Source organism: Rhinatrema bivittatum, chromosome 3, assembly GCF_901001135.1.
Source record: "Rhinatrema bivittatum chromosome 3, aRhiBiv1.1, whole genome shotgun sequence".
NCBI lineage: Eukaryota > Metazoa > Chordata > Amphibia > Gymnophiona > Rhinatrematidae > Rhinatrema > Rhinatrema bivittatum.
In genome coordinates, this window is record NC_042617.1 from 532,755,893 (window position 1) to 532,775,840 (window position 19,948).

Sequence of the window (19,948 nt, forward strand, 5' to 3'; positions counted from 1 at the left end):
GGTAGAGATATCAAGTCCAGTTAAAGTGGCTTTGAGTAGATTTTATGGAAACTTTCTAAGAACTTTTTCATTAGATATGTCCATGAAGTGCTAATTATTGGTGATTACGAACATTATTTGAGCTGATTTGTAGCATTGGTTTTGTTGACCTGAATTTTGTAGATTTAGCTTAGTGCAGCAGGTATTATGTTGTTTCTAATGAGGATTTGATTCGTATCAAAATTTTGTTTATATTTTAGGAGTGCAATATTCAGGGAATGGAAGGTGCTGAAATTGGGCTTTACATGTAAATTCTGAAGCATCTCTGCTTATTCTACCTTTGATTTCATCACTACCTCCTCATCTATTTCTTCCTCAGCTACCACTGCCTCATCACTGCTATTACAGAGGGCTGCATGTGCAACAAAGATTGAATGTGGACCAAGAGAGCGCTCTCAGAGCACTGTAAACCATTCAAATGGCACATCTTCTCCAGGTGAGTCTGCTGCAAGATTTTAAATGCTGTTTAGTGGAGAGGCAATGGCTCTGTCATATCTATTTAAGTGATCCACCTATCTTGCCCTGCTCCCCACAACTGAGAAGCTTGCAAAAGTGCATTTTTTGCATAGACAAAGTGGTATTTTTCCATAGAAATCCAATAGTTTCTCTTGTATTGAGTTAAAATTTGAGGGTCATGTAACCTGCTGTACTAAAAAGAATATTTTATTTTACCCATTGTATTTCAGAAGTGAGAGATGTAAAGATTTTTAAAAAATATAGTTGGGGATATGATGGTGGCCTAACCTGAAAAATGAGACTAAACTGATTCTGAGAGCCAGTATCTTTCCTATCCTTCTGACCATTAGTCATTTTGAAAACCATTACACTATCACTCTGCTTATAGCTTTAAACCTAGAGGGTAATTTTTAAAAGAAATTTGTAGGCAAATGTTTACCTGTGTTAAAATGAAGTGGACCAGGCACCATAAAGTACAGACAGGGATTTCAAAACTGTACCTGCTTGCTTTGCACCTGCAAAAATATGCAAGTACACAAATATCTGCAGTTTCCTGAATTTTCAGAGAAACTCTGTGAGGCTTGCAAACACTGTGGGAAGTTTGAAAATTACCCCTGTAACTTCCAAATGTCTGCTTACCAGTAAAATAATTTGCTATATTCTGTTACTAGAGACCATGGACTTATGAATCCATGAGTTAAAGCTTTTTCTCCAAGGACAAGCAGGATGGCAGTCCTCACTCGTGGATGACATTGGATGGAGCCTGGCACAGAAAACATATGTCAGTTTCTAGAACTTTGAGCACTACGGAGCATGCTCAGCATGCATTACACCATGGGTCCACATGGGGTCCTCTTCCGTCTCTCTTCTTTTCTGCAGAACCTCATTTTTTTCATAATTTTTGTACTAATTTTCTAAGTGGTCTTTTTTGCCAAAGATTCTGTATATTCTTCATGCGGTCGACACGGGGTCCTCTCGGTTCTCCTGTTAGCATCCTAAGACAGGCTTTTTGACATTCTAGGGTAAAGTTTTTTTTTATTTTTGTAGTCAATACTCCTGGGGCAGCGATGCGCTCTGCCCACCAGCTATTGATGACCACTACCATCACTTTCGATCTCATATCCCTTTTTATTTCACAAATGCATGCCCATTTCGGGTTTTAAGCTGTACCCCAGGTGTACAAGGACCACATCTATTACAGATTTCCATGATAGATGTGTCCTCTGCCTTGGGGTGTCCCACAATGTTCAGGGTTGCAGCAAGTGCGCCAAGAAGATCCAGCTTGACAAAATGGATCGCCTCTTCTTGCTGGAGAAGACCTCTCCGTTGGCATAGGTAAAGGAATTGAGGGTCTTCAAAGTTGCATTGATGGACACCAAGCCGTTGACATCAGGGCCGCCTGTTCTGTTAAGGTTGTTGACTGAGAGGGACGCAGGAGACTGGCCATTGTTTGGCTCTTCCACATTGAGGAGGTCTGGTTCATCATCCTCGACCTTGGCATCAGAGCAGGACTGATTTAAGCATCAAGGTAGATGAGGAAGCATCAACATCAGTTTCTGCTTGATGCATGGTGCTGGGCACAGGGCTGTACCAGCTTCTGCTGCAATGCCTCCAAAGTGACGGCAAGGAACCAGTCCTCCATTAATGCCAGGACTTGAGCCATGGTCTCCATCAGTCCCAATACCAGCCACTGATTCTCCACCCCCCCCCCCTCATTATTGAAGAGGATCTGGTTACACCTTCTGCATACCAGCCTGTCTTGACATTGGCAGTGTTCGAGGAGGAATTGGAGAAGTATGTGCAGCTGGCTGTCGAGAAGGCAATGCATGACCTTGGTGTCGTGGCACTGACACCAGCACAGTCGCTCTTCAAACTACTGCTGGAATTCCTGCATGTGCTTATCGGACTGTTACCGACCCAGCCAGTGTCTATTCCATGGGCAGCATTGATGCCCTGCAGGGCACTGCCACTGCCATCTGCTGATCTGGTTGTCATTCCTGGTTCCTTGGAGGAGGAAGCTTCCCTAATACCAGACATGGCCCTGGGGTCCAGGCCAAAATGACCAATTCCACTGGTGCCTGCACTGCTGGTTGGAGCTGAGCACCTAGGGCCCTGTCGCTGGTCTTTGACCAGTGGAGACTAGGTCACCTATGACCCCTGGGGGGATGACTCCTCTGTGACTTCTAACGACGCTTCGGATGGTCTTCCCTCAGACCTATTTCCTCCAGAGGATCAAAGGAAGTCCCTGCTGGAGGACCTCTTCTTTGCAGGCTTTGTTCTGGTGATGGAGGCCATCCCATTTCAGTTGACTGAAGGGGATACTGGCATAAAATGCTAGATATCCTCCAGTTTGTGGAGCCTCCCAAGGAGACTGTGGCACTCCCAGGAAATGAGATCCTTGTGGAGTTACTGATGTGGGAACACCTCCTCACAGTGCCTCTAGTGAATACAAAGGTGGATGAGAATATTCTCATCCAAAGGCTCTCTGATTCAACAAGCATCAGCTACCTCTCCAGTCAGTGGCTGTTGAATCTGCTCTTAAGAACGCCAAATGCTCTCTGACCCATTTCTCAGCACCCCTGAGGAAATATCACAGAACAGTGGATGTTTTTGGAGGAAGGTGTTCCAAGCCGCATAGCAGCCTACTTATCTCTACATGAGCCAATATACATGGGACATCTGGAAGCAGGTGCAGGACATTGCAGAGCAGCTTTCTTAGCAGCAGCACACTCCTATCGCTTGTGCATCTTGAGTAATTCGCTTGGCTGTGCCCTCAGACCAGGGGTGCAGGAGCAACTTGCTGACGTGCTGTGTATGGGGAAAGAATTTCTTCAGATATAGTCAAGGACATGGTGGCCTTAATCCAGGACCACCATGCAACCCTTCCACAGCTTTCCACTGGCACTCAGGACCAATTATCCTCAGCCAGGAGATGGTTGAGGCTTGGGCCTAGGAAGTACTACCTTCTGCCTCCTTATTCCTGTCAGTCACATCAGGACTCTCATGGTTCTCAAGCAACAAAGAGTCCTAAAGCCCCAATTGGCACCTCCATCAACACCAGAGATGGGGGGTTTTGACTGGATCACTGGGAACATAGCCAACCTGCTGGTTGGGGGAAGGCTTTGGTTCTTTGTGAACCAATGGGTTCTTTCCATCATTCGTGAGAGGTACAGCTTGAATCTATTGGGTACCCTACCAAATTACCCCCCCCCCCCAACCCATTCTGGGGCCTGATAGTGATTCGGAAAATATTAATACTGGAGCTCTCCTCCCTCTTAACGGCCAGAGCGGTCAAACCTATTCCACCAGGGAAGAGGGTATGGATTTTACTCTGGGCACTTCCTGGTACCAAAGAAAACATGGGGACACTATCTCATCCTAGACCTGAGGGCCTTGAGCAAATTCCTCAAAAGAGATGTTCAGGATGGTTTCCCTGGGCACCTTGATCCCCCTTCTTGCAAAAAGACTAGCTATGATTCCAGGATCTCAAGGACGTGTTCACTCACATCAAGATCTTCACAAGTCACTGGAAGTATCTCAGATTGTGATGGGAAAGTAACACTTCCAGTATTGTTCTTCTATTTGGGCTTGCATGAGTCCCATGCATCTTTACAAAATGCCTAGCTGTGGTGGTAGTGGTGGTGGCACACCTTAACAGACTGGGAGTTCATGTTTTCCCGTATCTGGACAATTAGCTGGTCAAGAGCACGTCTCGGGCAGGGGCTGACAGGTCCATGTGATCGATTATCCAGGTGCTGTAGATACTAGGGTTCGTTATCAACTACCCCAAATCCCATCTCAGCCCATCACCACAGTTGGACTTCATTGGAGCCCAGCTAAACATGGTTCAGGTTAAGGCCTTCCTGACCTGAAAAAGGACTATCAACCTGATGACCATTGTTGCAGGAATTCAACAGAGCCAGTGGGCATCAGCTTGGCACATGTTGAGGCTGTTGGACCATATAACTGCGATAGTTCATGTCACTCCCTTGGCACATTTACACATATGAAAGGCCCAATAGACCCTGAGGTTGCAGTGGAAACAATTTACTCAGGATTTCAGGACTGCATCAGAGTCATTTCATTGCTCCAGGACTCTTTGTCATGGTGGTGGGAAAGAGGGAGTCTTTCCAAAGTCCTTACACCCAAACTTCCTAAGCACAGATGTGTTCACTGTGGGCTGGGGAGCTCATGTAGAAGGGCTCAGCACCCAGAACCATTGGTCCACCCAGGGATGTTTCTATTAAATCAATTTCCTGGAGATCCGGGCTATCGGGTACATGCATGGGCTTTTTGAGATCGGCTGTTCAACAAAATTGTTCTGATATAGACTAACAGCCAAGTGGCAATGTGGTATGTTATCAAGCCTCCTGTGTCAGGAAGCGGTTCAGATCTGGTCATGGGCCCTTTCCCATAGGTTGGTGCCATGTGCCTGACCGAAACAGAGAATGTGATAGTGGACAGACTTGAGTCATATCTTCAGACCCCCATGATGGTCTCAACTAAAGGGTTGTGAATTGGATCTTCTGCCTCTGGGGAAGCCTGGAGGTGGATTTCTTTACAGCACCTTGGAACAGGAAGTTTCCTCAGTTCTGCTCCCTGTACAGGACAGGCTGCATACCAGCCTCAGATACCTTCACCTGCCATTGGGGTGAAGGTCTCTTGTATGCATATCCTCCAGCTCCACTGGTAGCGCAGACTCTCTTGAAACGTCATGAGGATAGAAGGACTATAATCCTCATAGCCCCTCATTAGCTGAGACAGACCTGGTTTCTACTCCTCAGGGAGATATCCATCCAGAAACCGATCAGGCTGGGGACTTCCCCAGATCTCATCAGCCCGGATCAAAGTATGTTGCACCATCCCAATCTACAAGTCCTGTCACTCACAGCCTGGATGCTGAGAAGTTGATATTGCAACCACTCGATGTCTTGAGTCCTAGTGGCTTCCAGAAAACCTTCCTCTAGAAAGTCCTAAGGACTGAAGTGAAGGAGGTTTTCCATATGGTGAGAGCAGAAGAACCTAGATACTTTCTCCTGCTCCACACAAAAACTGTTTGACAGCCAACTCTGTTATGTGTCAATCGCACAGAGATGAACTCTTTATCACCATGGTGTAGATGGTACGCCCATCTCTGTACAGCCTATAGTACGATTCATTTTGGTTGTGCTTCAATTGAACCCTCTCTAAGGCCTCCTGTTGTGTTGTGGGACCTCAGTGTGGTAATAACTGAGCAGATATAAGCTCCCTTTGAGGTGCTGCGTTCCTGTGACCTGAATTATCTGACCTGGAAGGTTATATTTTTGGTGGCAGTTGCTTCAGCATGTAGGTTGTGAGCTCTAGGCCTTTGACTTATCCACCCTACTCTGAGTTCTTTCGTGACAGCATGGTCTTATGTTCACACCTTACTTTCCTGCCTAAGGTGGTGTTGGACTTGCAGCTTAACCAATCTATTGTCCTGCCAACATTCTCTTCCAGGCAAACAAGCCCTGCACAGTTTGGACTGCAAAAGAGCCTTTACCTTCTTTCTGAAGTGGACAGAAGCCCATGGACAATTCATCCAACTTTTTTGTTTATTTTGATAGACATAGGTTGCGCATTGCCATTGCCAAGCAGATGCTTTCCAATTGGGCTAGCAGACTGCTTCTCTTTCTGTTATGCCCAGGCAGGTCTGCATCTTAGGGGGGGGTGTTATAATCAGTGCTCACTCTGTTTGAGCCATGGCAGTGCTGGTAGCCCACTTGCAAGCAATTCCCATGGAAGAGATCTGCAGAGCTGTAATGTGATCTGTTCACTTATTCACGTTCCATTATGGTTTGGATAGGGATGGCCGACACAACAGCAGGCTTGACCAATCTGTCCTTCGGAACTTGTTTGAGGGGTGGAACCCAACTCTGTTCCCACCAAGGGCCTGTTCTTGTTCCGGCTGCCCCCCACCCCTCATTAACAACAAAACTGGTTGTTGTACCTGACACTTATTTTGGAGATTTGGTCTTTTTTTTTTTTTTTTAATTCTTGGTTGGCTAGATTGCAGGATGGACACACTGCAAGGGCTCCTGGTGTATGTGGGGGCCAATTTGGCAGAGCTGGTACATGGCCAGCAGCAGATGATCAAGCTTCTGTTAACCATGGCAGGAGCTGGATTGCTGATGGTCCTGTCCCGGCCACGTGGGCCCCTGCTGCCCCACCAGTGATGCTCCTCCTTGTCACCCTGGGAACCATTCCCAATACCTGCCCTACATCCCAACCCCCATCCTGTATATATTTGTGTGTATATATTATCCATGTAAATTTTATTTTTTTTTAAATTTATTTATTGCATTTTAATATACTTACAAGCATCCACTTGTTGAAATTTCTTAAGTATACAAAGAAAATTAGTAATTTGTAATTATAATATCAAAATAACTGTACTTAATAAAATAAAAAATATGGGAGAGCTATGGAAAATGGATCATAAATTTATCACATAGGCAGTATTACAACTAAGTATATATGGTAGCCTGAGCAGATCCAACACACTTTTTCCTTTCTTAATCACTCACACAGCAGCTCTAACTAGGAATGAAATGAGATTCCAAGAAGGTCCTGAGCTGTGATGGCTCAAAGAACACATAGCTTTGGGCCTAGTGGAATACACAGAACTTGCAGGGGAATCGCAATTTAAACCTTGCACCTTTTTTATAGCACTTTCTTCTTAACTGAGTTTGTTTAACCATGTCCAGATAGCACCATATTTTTTGTCCAAAGAGGGCTTGATTGTATCTGAAATACTGTTTGAAAATGTTGTTCTTATCCAGTAGAAAAGCAAAGGAGACTAACAACGGTCTCCATTGTGCCATCACCATCTCTTGAGAAGATTCAAGTAGAGTTGTCAATTCAGGCAATGACTGGTCTTAAATATTATCATGATTTGGTTCATTCGGATAGAGGTAATGCACCTTAGTTATCAGTAAAGGATGACAATGTAGAATCGGAAAAAATGGACTTTATTGAACTTGCCCGACTCTGGCCGAGTTTCGCTCACATGAGCTGCCTCAGGGGCTTTTTGAACCAATGTAATTGGCTCTGTGCAGTTTCAATGTAATTTTACATCAAGTTTGGACAGTCAGCATGCCCAGTGTTGGCGTATACAAAAAACAAGCACTTGTACTTCATAGATGGTTGTGCAAGCGGTGGTGATGCGATTCTTCAGATGAATCGGAATTCAGATGCTCACCGCGCAACCTCTCATAACACCTTGATGTTATGAGAGGTTGCGCGGTGAGCATCTGAATTCCGATTCATCTGAAGAATCGCATCACCACCGCTTGCACAACCATCTATGAAGTACAAGTGCTTGTTTTTTGTATACGCCAACACTGGGCATGCTGACTGTCCAAACTTGATGTAAAATTACATTGAAACTGCACAGAGCCAATTACATTGGTTCAAAAAGCCCCTGAGGCAGCTCATGTGAGCGAAACTCGGCCAGAGTCGGGCAAGTTCAATAAAGTCCATTTTTTCCGATTCTACATTGTCATCCTTTGCTGCTAGCCACATTGGATCGGTTACCGGTTTGTTTTCTTGGACCATACCTTAGTTATCAGTGGCTTTATTTCTTCAGGTATTTTCAATATTTGTGATTACAACAGATCTAAAGGGGAAATATTCCTCAGTACTGGAAAACTTAGGAACCTTAAATTGTGCTTTCAAATTTTTCCAACCTGTTATTCACATTGTTTTTGCTTTGAATGATAGTGGTCTGTATTTTTTCCATTTCTGTTATTCGACCTTACATTTTTTTTTATTTTGCAAAACTATTTCAGAAGCATTTTGCTTAACTTTTTGATTTTTAACATCAATCACCTCTTTTGTAAGTCCAAGTATAACTTTTTCCAGGGACTGGAGAGCTACCCAAATTGTAGAATGGGTTATTTCTACTGTAGGCTGAAGTACTCTTTCTAGCTTTGGAGATACATGATCTCCATTTCCTCCTCCAGTCGCTGCTGCACCGGTGCTATTTCCCAAGCCCGACGACTCTACCAGTGTGGCAAAGTCCAGCCCCTCTCCTCCATTACCCCCACAGGGCTGTACCTTTTTGTCTGCTGCGCCGAGATGGTAAGTCCCTGCGTTGTTACACTGTGCCCAACTACTCTTGTCCCACCTCGGAATTCCTCCAATGGGGTGACTGTTTCCTACTGCCCTCGTCTCAGCCTGGAAGTGCCAATCTAATTAGTGATCCGGGGCGTAAAGATATTTCAGTGGTCAGAGAGGATGGCTCTTGTCCCTCAGCGACCAGCTCACCCAGAGTTGTTGGTGGTCTGCTGCGAAGAAGTTTCCTATGTGGGGTTGAGTGGATTCCAGCGGGGTGGAGATACCCTCTCCACCTCGTACCCTTGCTTTTCTTTTTTGTGTGAAGCACTGGTCAGTAGAACAAGAAGGGGAAATATCAGGAGCTTCTCTCCAGTATGATTGTTCAGGTTGCCATCTTGTTTAAATAATAATTAACATTTTGACAGTTGAGACTTATCCTGTGCTGTCCCTGTAATGGGGAAGGGGAAAAATGATAGAGAAGAGGATAAGGGTAATTTCATGAAATGGGGAAGGGTATGTGAAGATACCAGGCAAGGGCTATCAGTGGTGATGTCTAGGATTTGGGGGAAAGAGGTGAGTTGTGCCATTATCTCCTGTGTGTTTATTAGCAGGCTTCCCACATTTAATCATACTCTAATAAAGCATAACAAGATAAAAAATAGACATCTGGATGTAAAAATGAGACATTGCAGCCTTGGAAAAACAGGGAACTAATTTATTGATAAGACATAAATAAAACTGTCACTATTGTCTTGGTGATGTTAAGAATCGGGTTAAGGCCTCCGCAGAAAAACTTTTTCCATCAGTTCCATGATGTTGTTCTGGAACTGTCTGTTCTCCTGCTGCATGTTCTCAAGGACCTTTTGTACTCTGCTCCACCCTTCTGCAGCCGCAGAGTTGTGACCTTGCTGATGTTGTATAAGGTTGGTCACTATGTTGTTGGCAAGCTCATCAAGGCAAATGATGGGCATGCCAACCTCCTCCACTAGCTCCTCTTCTGTAGCCCCTGCAGTCTCTGCCAGCTGTGGTTCCGGGATGTCCTGTGGAGGGGTGTCCTCCTGCAGGAACAGCTTCCAAAGTTGTTTGTGCTGCAGATCCTCGGCCACTTGTGACTCAGGAAGGTTGTCATCAGTTATGTGGGGGGGAATATGAATTCAGGTGTGGAAGGAGCATCAGAATCACCTTGCACACCCTCATCCATATTGTTTCTTGGTAAGTCTGACACAGCAGCTGCAGGAATAGACAAAATGTAGTTAGGTCGCTCGCCCAAGCACATAGAAATAAACCAAAAATTCAAACAAGGTAGTCATTTTGAAAATTGTATGTTCTGGTCAACCTGAGTCACAGCTGTCTGGTGCAGCCACTGCATAAAGTGCCTGTGCCTGTAGTGTGGAGAGGACCAGCTCCTCCGGGGGGGGGGGGTGTCAGTTGCAGAGTGCTGGCAGGCCCACCACCTGTCTGTCTATGCGAAGCTACAGTTTTGGCAGCTTTCTCCTTCTCCATGTGGGTGTCGCGCTACCAGTGCTGGACCTGCTTCACATCCTTGGCCTTGACCCCTGGAGACTGACCTCTTGAGCGATCTGCTCCCAGATTTGCTTTTGGGTGGCCTGTGAGCACTTGGATTTGAAGAGGGTGCGGTAGTTGTCTCACACACTCTGGCACAGCTGCTCCTTCTCCGCCTCCGAGAAGCGCACATCACGCACACGCTTCTGTGGAGCTGGTTGGACACCACTAGGGCCCGCCTACGCTTCATCCAAGCTTTGTTTTCGATTCGCATTCTGATGACCGTCATGACCACTGGCATTTCCACCTTTGTTCTCCATTTCAGTTACTTGCTGCCGAAACAGAGACAGGAAAGAAAAGTATAGTACTCCAGTTAGTGGCAAGTTAAAGAACAGCTATGATACATGAGAAAACACAGCGGACAGGTACAGAGAGCATGGACAGATAGAAAAATAGAGACACAGGCCCTGCCAAAAAATCAACAGCATACACTGATCTAGCGTCCTAAAGCTAAGAGGCGTTCTTTACTGGTGTAGCTAACTGGATTTCTAGAGGCCAGAAATCATTGCATTTCAATAGTTAAACTGCAGGATGGACAAAACAGAAACATACAGCCCCCTTGGAGCAAGGACAGAAACTTGGAGAAAGGCCCCCCAGATTGGTACTACAAAGTTACAAAAACAAACAAAACAAAAGTGCTTTTCTGGCACTGAAATTAAAGTTACACTGATCCAGTGTCCTAAAACTAAGCAATGTTCTTTACTGGCTACCACAAAAAAAAGCCATACTGGAATAGGATGCCAAGAAAAATGTTCAGGAACGCTTATCTTATATAAAAAAAAAAAAAAAAAAAGTTTGCCCCTGTACACACGTTTCCAATAGCAGCAGACACTTTTGATTTTGTGATGCTCTATTTTCTGACCCCTTTAACACGCTCTATTCTCAAACGCTGTATTAAAGAACGTACAGCTTTATATATAAAGCTGTACGTTCTTTGAAATCGGGAGATGCCGAGGAAATGGCGCACAAGTATAAATAAAGCAATAGCAGTGCCGATGGTTAATCGGGAGTGCCTGAATAGAATGTGAGTCTAAATGTCTACCTTGAGACTATCGGGACGGCTTAGGAGGAATAAAACATCAGCGGCCTGTGTTTAATCATTTTGAGCATATGAAAGTGTTTTGTTTTTAAGAATCGAGGTTAATTCCCTAGAGGAAGTTTAAGAGGTTTATCCTCTGGTTTAGAACGTCTTGCTGAAATTCATCTACCGACGAGTTGAAAAAGTTGCAGAGTGATTGTGTCCGTGAACACACGGGTTCGGGATTCAAATTAAGGGTCGGAAAGAGAGGGCTGCGATAGAGCACCGTACCTAGTGATTTCTCTGATTCGCTCACTAAAGTTCAGAATCAAGAGACGGGGTTGATTTATTCACTGTTGATCGGTCCTTTTCAACTTATTTCCCCTGAAGAAGCCAAGAAGGCAAAACAAGGGCCTTATCGGGGAAACTCTACAAATGAGGGTGTTCTAATGTGGTATATTTTGGACATCCGCAATGAGCGGTGCACATGTTAAATGATGGTTTAAATGTTACATGAATTTTTTAAAAATGGAAATAACAGCACTGCCATGTTGATGATTGTATAAGTAATTTATTAACCACGTGTGATTGTAGTGTTACTAGTAGCGATTAATGGTGATTAGTATCTTATGATTTGTCAATGCCGTATGCTTTAGGGAGAGATTTAGCTTAGTGGCAGAATAGTGTTAAGGGTTATAATTAATGTGCATATGTCTTTGCATATATGATGAGAGCTTTGAAAATTACAGCACTTTCAGAGAGTAATATTATATGCTAATGTGTTTTTTTTTTTAGAAAAAAGTATTGAAATTGATAAGAAATTAATTGTTTTTATAGATTTGAAATAAACTGTTTATGTAAATAAGTAAAAAGTGTTGTATGGCAACTGTTTGAATGTCAAAGTGCTTTTTCCTTTTCTCCCCAATATTTTGTTTTTTGGGGGTAGTTTTGTATAAATACACTAAGCACTAGGTGTAATATATACATTGCTGTTGTTTTGAGATAGATATCTATCTAACATTTTTTAAAAGTAGAAAGCTACCGGTTCTTACCTTTGCAAAAGGAAGGACATGAGGAGATGAAGGTGAAGTCTCGATGACGTTCAAGTCGTGTGAATTCAAGGTTCAGTCTGCAGCCAGTACAGGTCCAATGGAACTCGACACAAAGGGGAAGTTTACCTGGTTGCAGCTATTGATATACCCTGCTCATAATAGGGTTATGATGTGCTTGCTGACGTCACAGGCACAAGCCGATATGAAATATGCAGTATTCATTTTCAATATCGATTTTTGTACTTCAACAATTGAACTACATTTGCCAAACCTTTTTGACAATTATAAGCAGACTTTTTTGCGTATTTTGCTCCAGCGATGCAATATTGAACATCCGATGCAATAAAAAAAAATCGCGCTTAGATGCTGCGTTTTGCGCAATGCGCGTGTTTTTCGCGCGCTTTTTATTTTGGCTTCATTTCAATATTGCATCAGAGCTAACTGTGAAAAAATATGCGAATGTTAAATCCGCGTGCATTCCTACTGAACACAATTTTTTCCCGCGCTTTTTTTTATTGCATCTGCCCCCTAATCTTTAACTTCTGGGATGAGCACCCTCCATATATCTAGCACATTTAACTGTTTACAAAGAAAAGATACACCCTTATCCTTCCCAAAATGTGAGCTGATTGTGTTAGTTGATTTATGTAACTGGTGATCATGTATACAATTGAGATCCCCCAACAGTATTAATGAACCTTGTGTATTTTACAATAAAATGGTTGATAGCTTTGTAAAGAGAGAGTGGTTATAAACGTTCAGACCGTATACATTACACAGTTAAAACGTTCCCATTTACCTTCCTAATCAGAATAATATAGTGACCCTCCTGATCTTTTCTTTTATCACTTGAATACTAGTACTTTTATTAACCAAATTGCAACCCCTGCCTTCTTCCCTGCTGCAGGAGAAAAATGACAGGACCCTACCCAGTCTCTCTTCAGCTTAATATTTTCCACCTCTGATACGTATTTCCTGAATACAAGTGATATCGGCCTTATTCCATTTCGACACTTGTAAAAAAAAAAAAAAAAAATGTATTGGGGAACTCAATCCACCTACATTCCAAGATATAATTTTAGCTGTATTCCTCATCTTCCTTATTGAGTGATTTGAATAAGACCTTAATCCCTAAATTGCCTTGGATAAAGAGCTCCCAGCCTTGCCCTTCCCCTTGAGATAACTGCTCCATAACATTTCCATCTTATACCATTTCCTCCCAACAAAAGCTGTACCATATACCATACATCCTCAGCTTACACCCTCCATTTATTTATTTTATTTATTTATTTAAAATCTTTTCTATACCGTTGTTAAGCAGTTGCCATCACAACGGTTCACAATAGGGCATCACAACGGTTCACTAAGTCATTAGTACTAAATGCTTTTTTTTTAGGTGCCCTCCCTAAAAAAAAAAAAAAAGCTCACCTTACATCCACAAGTGAATGAGCCTTCTCCATAGCTGGACCTTCACACTGGAACTCCCTACTGCCTAACCTACGGCTTGAAACATGTCCTTCCAAATTGAGCCAATTTAAAGACCTGGCTCTTTAAACAAACGTACCCTCAATAAGCCAAGCCCCCTGTTTCTCCCCTTACTCGCCTTACTAGTTCCTAGTTGAATCATTGTACATTGTCCTGTTATAATTTATAATAACTATAATTGTTTAAGTAGTTGATGTTTCACTGGTTAATGGTTACATTTCTTTGCTAAACCTTTTGTTCATATGTATTCTCTCCCCTTACGCCTGTTCATTGTATTTTCCACCTGCTGTTGTGCTGTAAACCGATATGATGTCGCCATGAATATCGGTATAGAAAAAGTGAAAAAATAAGATCTCAACTGAATTTCGACTATAGTAATAGATTGTACTGAATTCTTATAACTTAGTTCTAGGTCTAGACCCAAAGGAGCAAGTATTTGCAAATGATTGGCATAGATGTATGGAATCAAGCTAAAATTTCTAATAATCCCACCCACTGCACTCAAAGATGTTAAAAAAAAAAAAAAAAAAAAAAAATAAAAATGGGTGAGAGCAATGAGCCCTGGGGTACACCATACTTAATCTCGCACGGTTCTGATATCTTTCCTTGTAAAGAAACTGTTTCCCTCTAACTACTTTGACATAGCCCTTCGGTTCAATTTCTTCACATCTTTTCAACAATAAATCATGTGGCTCTAAATCAACTTTATTTTATACTGTTTACAACAGTATAAAAATAGTTACTACCAGATGGATATTAAAGATGATGGATTTTATAGAGATGCATTTAATTTTCTACAAATAAATATACAAAGTAGCACTACCATGGTGATGCTGGTATTAGGGCAGGGACAACTGGGGCAATAGCCTGAGGCCTCGGTATCACAAGAAGCTCTTGCTGGCAGTCGGTCCCGGTTTCTCTCTCCTCCTGGGGGAACTCCTGAGTTTGTTTGCACCCCAGGTCTCTTGGGTCAGCTGGGAACCTAATGCTGAGGCTGCAGGTGACTGGAGCCCTGTCTACGGTGGCTTTATATGTACAGCAGCAGCACAGGGACAGGCAGGTGCGCATGCCCATGGTTCCTGCATTGCCCCACCACCTCCCTAGAGTGACTCTGCTGCCTGCAATTATTCTCAGGAAAAGAAACCTGCACGGAAAGTGGCATGGATGCTGCAGGTCCTGTGCTGATTCTCTGAATGCTGCTATCCACTGTCCCTCCCTTCCCCTCCCAATGCAAAGATGTTTGCTGAATCAGGACAGGAGGTAAGGGGAGGGAGTTAAATTGGGAGGATCAGGGTGGTGAGGAGGAGGAAATCAAATCTGTAGGATCACCAGAGAAGGAGGGAAACCTTTTTAAAATGGGAGGATCACCACTGGGGTGGGTGGGTGTGAGGGGGCCTCTTATTGTGTGTGTGTGTGCAAAAAGTTAATCCAAGTCTGGTCATCTTTTGTCCTGTCCTCCACCCCCTGACCCAGGATTGGTTTGGGGGGGGGGGGGGGTTTGGAAGAAGGAGAGACCAACATTGGATGATAAGAACTTGCCAAGAGACAATGGGAAGTTAGAAGGAAGAGGTAGGAAGAGGAGGGATAGACCCGAATCAAATAATGATGAACCAGGAAAGAGTTATAAGGGGCGATGGAGGAGGGAAAAGATCTGAGATGGGGTAGAAGGGGGGGAAAGTGGAAGAGGACAGGGACCTAGGATTGTTTTGTGAGGAGGGGTAGGCAAGATGAGGGTGAGGGATATGGGTTGGATGGTGAGGATCCAAGAAGAAGCTGGGTAAGATGGTAGGGAGAATGGAGGGAGGGGACCAGGGATTGAGATTGTGAAGGTGAGCACTCCGTTTCTGTCCTGGACTCCTGTATATCGAACACTAGCCTTTATTTTAAAGTATCTGTTTTAAAGTATTAGTTTATTTTCTGATAACCAGTTTGTGGAATCAAAGCCCCCAGGTGCCGGGCTGTAGGAGCACCTGGGGGCCTTTTTTTTTTTTCCCCAACTGCACTGAGGTAGAAGGCGAGAACAGGGTGTTTGAGATGTCTGCTGTTTCTGTGACTTTAAGCATTTCTAGAAGGAGGATGGTGGTGGTGATGCAAAGGGGGGGGGGGGGGGGGGAATGGAGGAGGCAACACATGTATTAGGCCCCAGGTGCCGGAGATCCTTGCTATGCCACTGACATCCAAAATATCTGGTCCAAGAGGTAATGAATCATGATTATAGGATGATCAGGTCTGGGGACCACTGACCTTTTTGCACAACTTTTATTTTGAAGGGTTGCAGAGGTGGTGAAGTTCAGACACTTGGGAGCTTGGAGAAATCCGTTTCCCAGTGGACAGTAGAAGATGTGTGTGACTGGCTGAGGAGTGGCTCTTTGGAAGAGAGGGACTTCTTGGTGGAAGTAGTTGGCAGCCACGCCATTTCAGGTACAACAGATTGTATATTTGTGAAAATACTAGAGTGGCAAGACTTGGTTCCACCCTCTTGTGTGGTGACTATGTACTAGAAAAGTTTTTATATGGAAACCTTATCCCTAGGTAATTAAAGCATTATTTTATATTGACCTAATGAGTTATAGCATAGTCAAAATGCTGAACTACATAATAGTTTGGGTTTTTTTTCTTCCCCTCCTGCTAGACCAGCCTTTAAACTTGGTATTTCCCTGCTCCTCTGCTGCCAGAGACAGAAGTCATACCCCCTTCATGAGCTCATTCTCTCCTATATGGGGGGAGAGGCTGTAGGCCCATGCCAGTGGTCTGTCTCCTGCAGCTGTGAATAAATGTAGATAGACGTTGTCTCCAAGAGTCAGGGCACAGCCCCAGCCTGACTGAGTCCCTTAGCTGCTGGGACAAGAGTTCCTAGGGGCTGCTTTCCCAGTTGAGCTGTCTCCCAAGGAGGCCCCTGGTAGGAGGTGACCTAGAAGCTGATCCCAGTTTCCTGAGGGAACTGAGGATATCTCCTAGTGCGGACACCTATCTCTAAGGAGCAGGGGATCCAGGATGACCTGTCCTTATTTTTTTTTATTTTTCTAAATTCCTGAGGTTCCTCTCTCTCTCCTCTTCCCTGCCTCACCTCTCTGCTGCTGTTCTGCCAGCTGTCCTCGAAAGAGACAAGGCAAAGGAGAAGGAAGACTGAGCAAGCAATGAGGTGGCAACCTCCTGTCCCAAGCCCCCCCGGAGATGGCAAGTCGAACAGGAACAGGGAAATCTGAAGAGAGTGCATTGCCATTAATAGCAAGCCATACATTCAACACACACACACGTTTCCAGAGGTATTCCAACCTGGCAGCGTAATTGGGGGGAAAGAAACAAAGAATGCTTAGCAGCTGCAGGACTGTGTCTTGTGGGTTAAAGAGGATCCTCTATGTTGCTGGCTTACTGTGTCTTGCATGAGATGGGGATCTTAACCCTGCCTCCACACATAGGCCCTCTGGGGACCCAAGCTGAGCAGGGGAAGAGCTGTGGGAGATGGTGCACTGGAGCTGATTCTGCCCCAAACACTCCAGAGAGGGGAAGCTTTTTGCCTCCAGGACAGCTAGGCCTGGCATCCCCCCCAAGGGGTAAGGGGGCTCAGGAGAAGGTATAGGAGGCAAATTGATGTATCTGGGACTTAGCCTTGAGTAAGAGTTTGCAGGGGGTCCAACAGGGACCCGCCCCATGGGTTTCTCACCAGATCTTGAATTATTGAGCCACCAGATGTTCTGTACTATGCAGAAGCTTGACTGACTTTGGGATCAATGAATTTGGATCAGGGGTAGGCGGATCAAGAAAGAGTAGCCCCTAAATACCTAAGGGATGCCCTGATGGCTAAAGCTTCTCCAGCTGTAACTACTACTCCAGGCTCAAGGGAAGAACTGTGGTCAGCAGACAGTTCAGAGCCTAGTGAACCTCAGAGCTCCCAGGAAGAGGGGCAGTGCTCCTCCTCAGAGGAAAAATTGACAATCATAAGACTGTTTAAAAAAAAGAAGAGCTTTCTGCCCTCATTACTAGTGTTTGGGCAACCCTGAAAACAGTGGACTCCAAAACGCAAGACCCTGTGGAGGGAAATCTATCCTACAGGGAATAAGGAAGCCTACAAGGGCCTCTGCCTTACACAGAGTCCTAAAACAGATGGTGCTGACAGGGTGGGATGCCCCACAAGGGGCCTTAGAGGAGCAGGATGATGGGGAAGCTGTACCCTCTCCCTGCATAAGAGAACAATAATCTACTACATGTACTCTAAGGGTTGATGGGCTAGTGTCAATAATAACCTATAAGACTACCAGGAACAGCTCTGAGACCCTTAGGACAGGAAAGTTGAAGAGATACTTAAATATGCTTTCTCAACAGAAGCCATGGGGATTCAGGCCTTCATATGTGGAGGCTAGATAGCCCAGGCAATTCTGTGCTGCATATAGCAGTTGCATGAGAGTCAAGAAACTGCACATAAGGAGTTGGCTATTGCTTTTTTGGAGACATTAGATATGACCTGATCAGGCTGTCCTCCAGGAATACATCCAGAAGACTCCTCTGACTCCAGAATTGAGCAGTAGACACTGTGTCCAAGTTACGCCTCTGCAAGCTTCCCTTTAGAGGAGGATTACTATTCAGAGGGGATCTAGAAAAGTTAGTAAAAGATTTGGGTGAATCCACGCCTCAAAAACTGGAGGATAGAGGCCAATAATGCACATGAGGACCTAAATGACAATATCTCTATTATCAGTGGAAGGGCAAATCATTTTGTTTGGAAGATTGGCTCATTAGAGCAAAGACTACTCAGGAGAACCAGCAGGCTTCAACCATGGTAGATAGGCTTCTAGAAAGGCTGGTAAACTATCCAAAGAGCAACTTGGAACACTGACAGCCCATGGAATTCTTTGGTGCTGTCTTCAACACAGTAGAAGGGTCGGCAAAATAAGAACAAGTAAAGGCATTTCTAGCTACTGGGGCTAATGAAAGCTGCCATAAATCTTGTCCTGTAGGTTGTTACATGCTGGTCTCCAGCCTCCCAGAATTATGGTGGTGGTGGTGGTCTGGACTAGTGATTGAATTCATCCAACCTTATAAAAGGGGTAGACATAGAGCTGCCCAACTGGGTTGTTCTAACCACAGCAGCATGTTCGGGTAGGGAGCACATTCCCAGGGCCATCTGGCCCAAGAGGAGGAGGAAGCCTTATAGCCAATAAACAGATTAACGGTAAGGGCCATCAGATTAGCACTACAGACCTATCATGGCAAAAGCCTATGTGAACATGCAAGGGGACACTTGCAGCCCCAGGCTTGTGGAAGAAACAATTGGTCAGGGAAGAACCCGTCCCAGTTGTTAGCACCTCACATCGCAGGAAAGGAAAATGTTACTCTGCAGGCTGGACGCACGAGAATGGGATCTCATTGGTCCACTATCTAGATGATAGTGGACCAATGGGGACTGCCAGCTGTGGACTTAATGTTGATCCAAGCAAATGCCAAAGTAGGCAGGTACTTCAGTCAACAGAAGGAGGCAGGATCCAGTGAGATGTCTTAATCCAATCCTGGACAAAGTGCAGGCTTTTGTATGTATTTTGACTCTGGGTCCTGATAGGCAAAGTGATAAGAGCCTCACCCATCAGAGGTGATACTGGTAGCCCAGGACTGGCTGATGAGACCTTGGCATGCAGACCTAATAAGGCTCCTAACAGTCAGGCCTATCCAATTCAGCGTGCTCAGCCGAGCGCACTGTTTAACCCGTGGTTGGATGCGGGTTTTGGACTCTCATCCACAACCCCTTATTCTATAAGGGGATTAGCATATCCAAAATGCGTGTCCAACCCCCCCCCCCCGTGAAACTAATAGTGGTCATCACATGCAAATGCATGCAAATGAGGCTATTAGCTATTCCCCCCAATCCAAACAAAATGTGTGCCTGACCCACACATTTTTATGCTCAGAAATTAGTGCCTGCCCAGAGCAGGTGGTTAATTTTTAGCAGCCCAAAAAAGTGTATAGAAAAGGGAAAAATCATGGTGATATTAAGTCAGAGGAACAAAAAGGACAGGACAATGTAAAAAAAAAAAAAAATTGTGCCAGCAGTCAGGTTAGGAAAAGGGATGCTCAATTAAGGAGTGTAAAATTGAGCGTCCCTTTTCCTAACCCGCTGCCGAGGAGGCTCTAGAGGTGCACATTTGTCCCTAGTGCATCCTTGGCAGCGTGACTTCTCATTTAAATATTCAGTTGCGAGCCCAGGAATGGTGGCTAGGTGTGCATTTAGGAAAATGGGCGCTCAACACTGAGCACCTGTTTTCTATGG

At 44.5% G+C, this 19,948-nt stretch overlaps 1 protein-coding gene across 4 annotated transcripts in view; it reads left to right on the top strand.

Moving 5' to 3' along the window:
* The window catches only part of LOC115088241 (sterile alpha motif domain-containing protein 12-like), a 98,527-nt gene that overhangs the window by 13,044 nt on the left and 65,535 nt on the right, over window positions 1-19,948 (top strand). For all 4 annotated transcript variants that reach the window (XM_029596323.1, XM_029596324.1, XM_029596320.1 and 1 more), the window contains exons 2-3: window positions 359-475; window positions 15,960-16,110. In XM_029596323.1, the coding sequence (XP_029452183.1) occupies window positions 458-475; window positions 15,960-16,110 (169 nt within the window). In that variant the 5' untranslated portion in view covers window positions 359-457. The remainder of the gene's footprint in view (window positions 1-358; window positions 476-15,959; window positions 16,111-19,948) is intronic.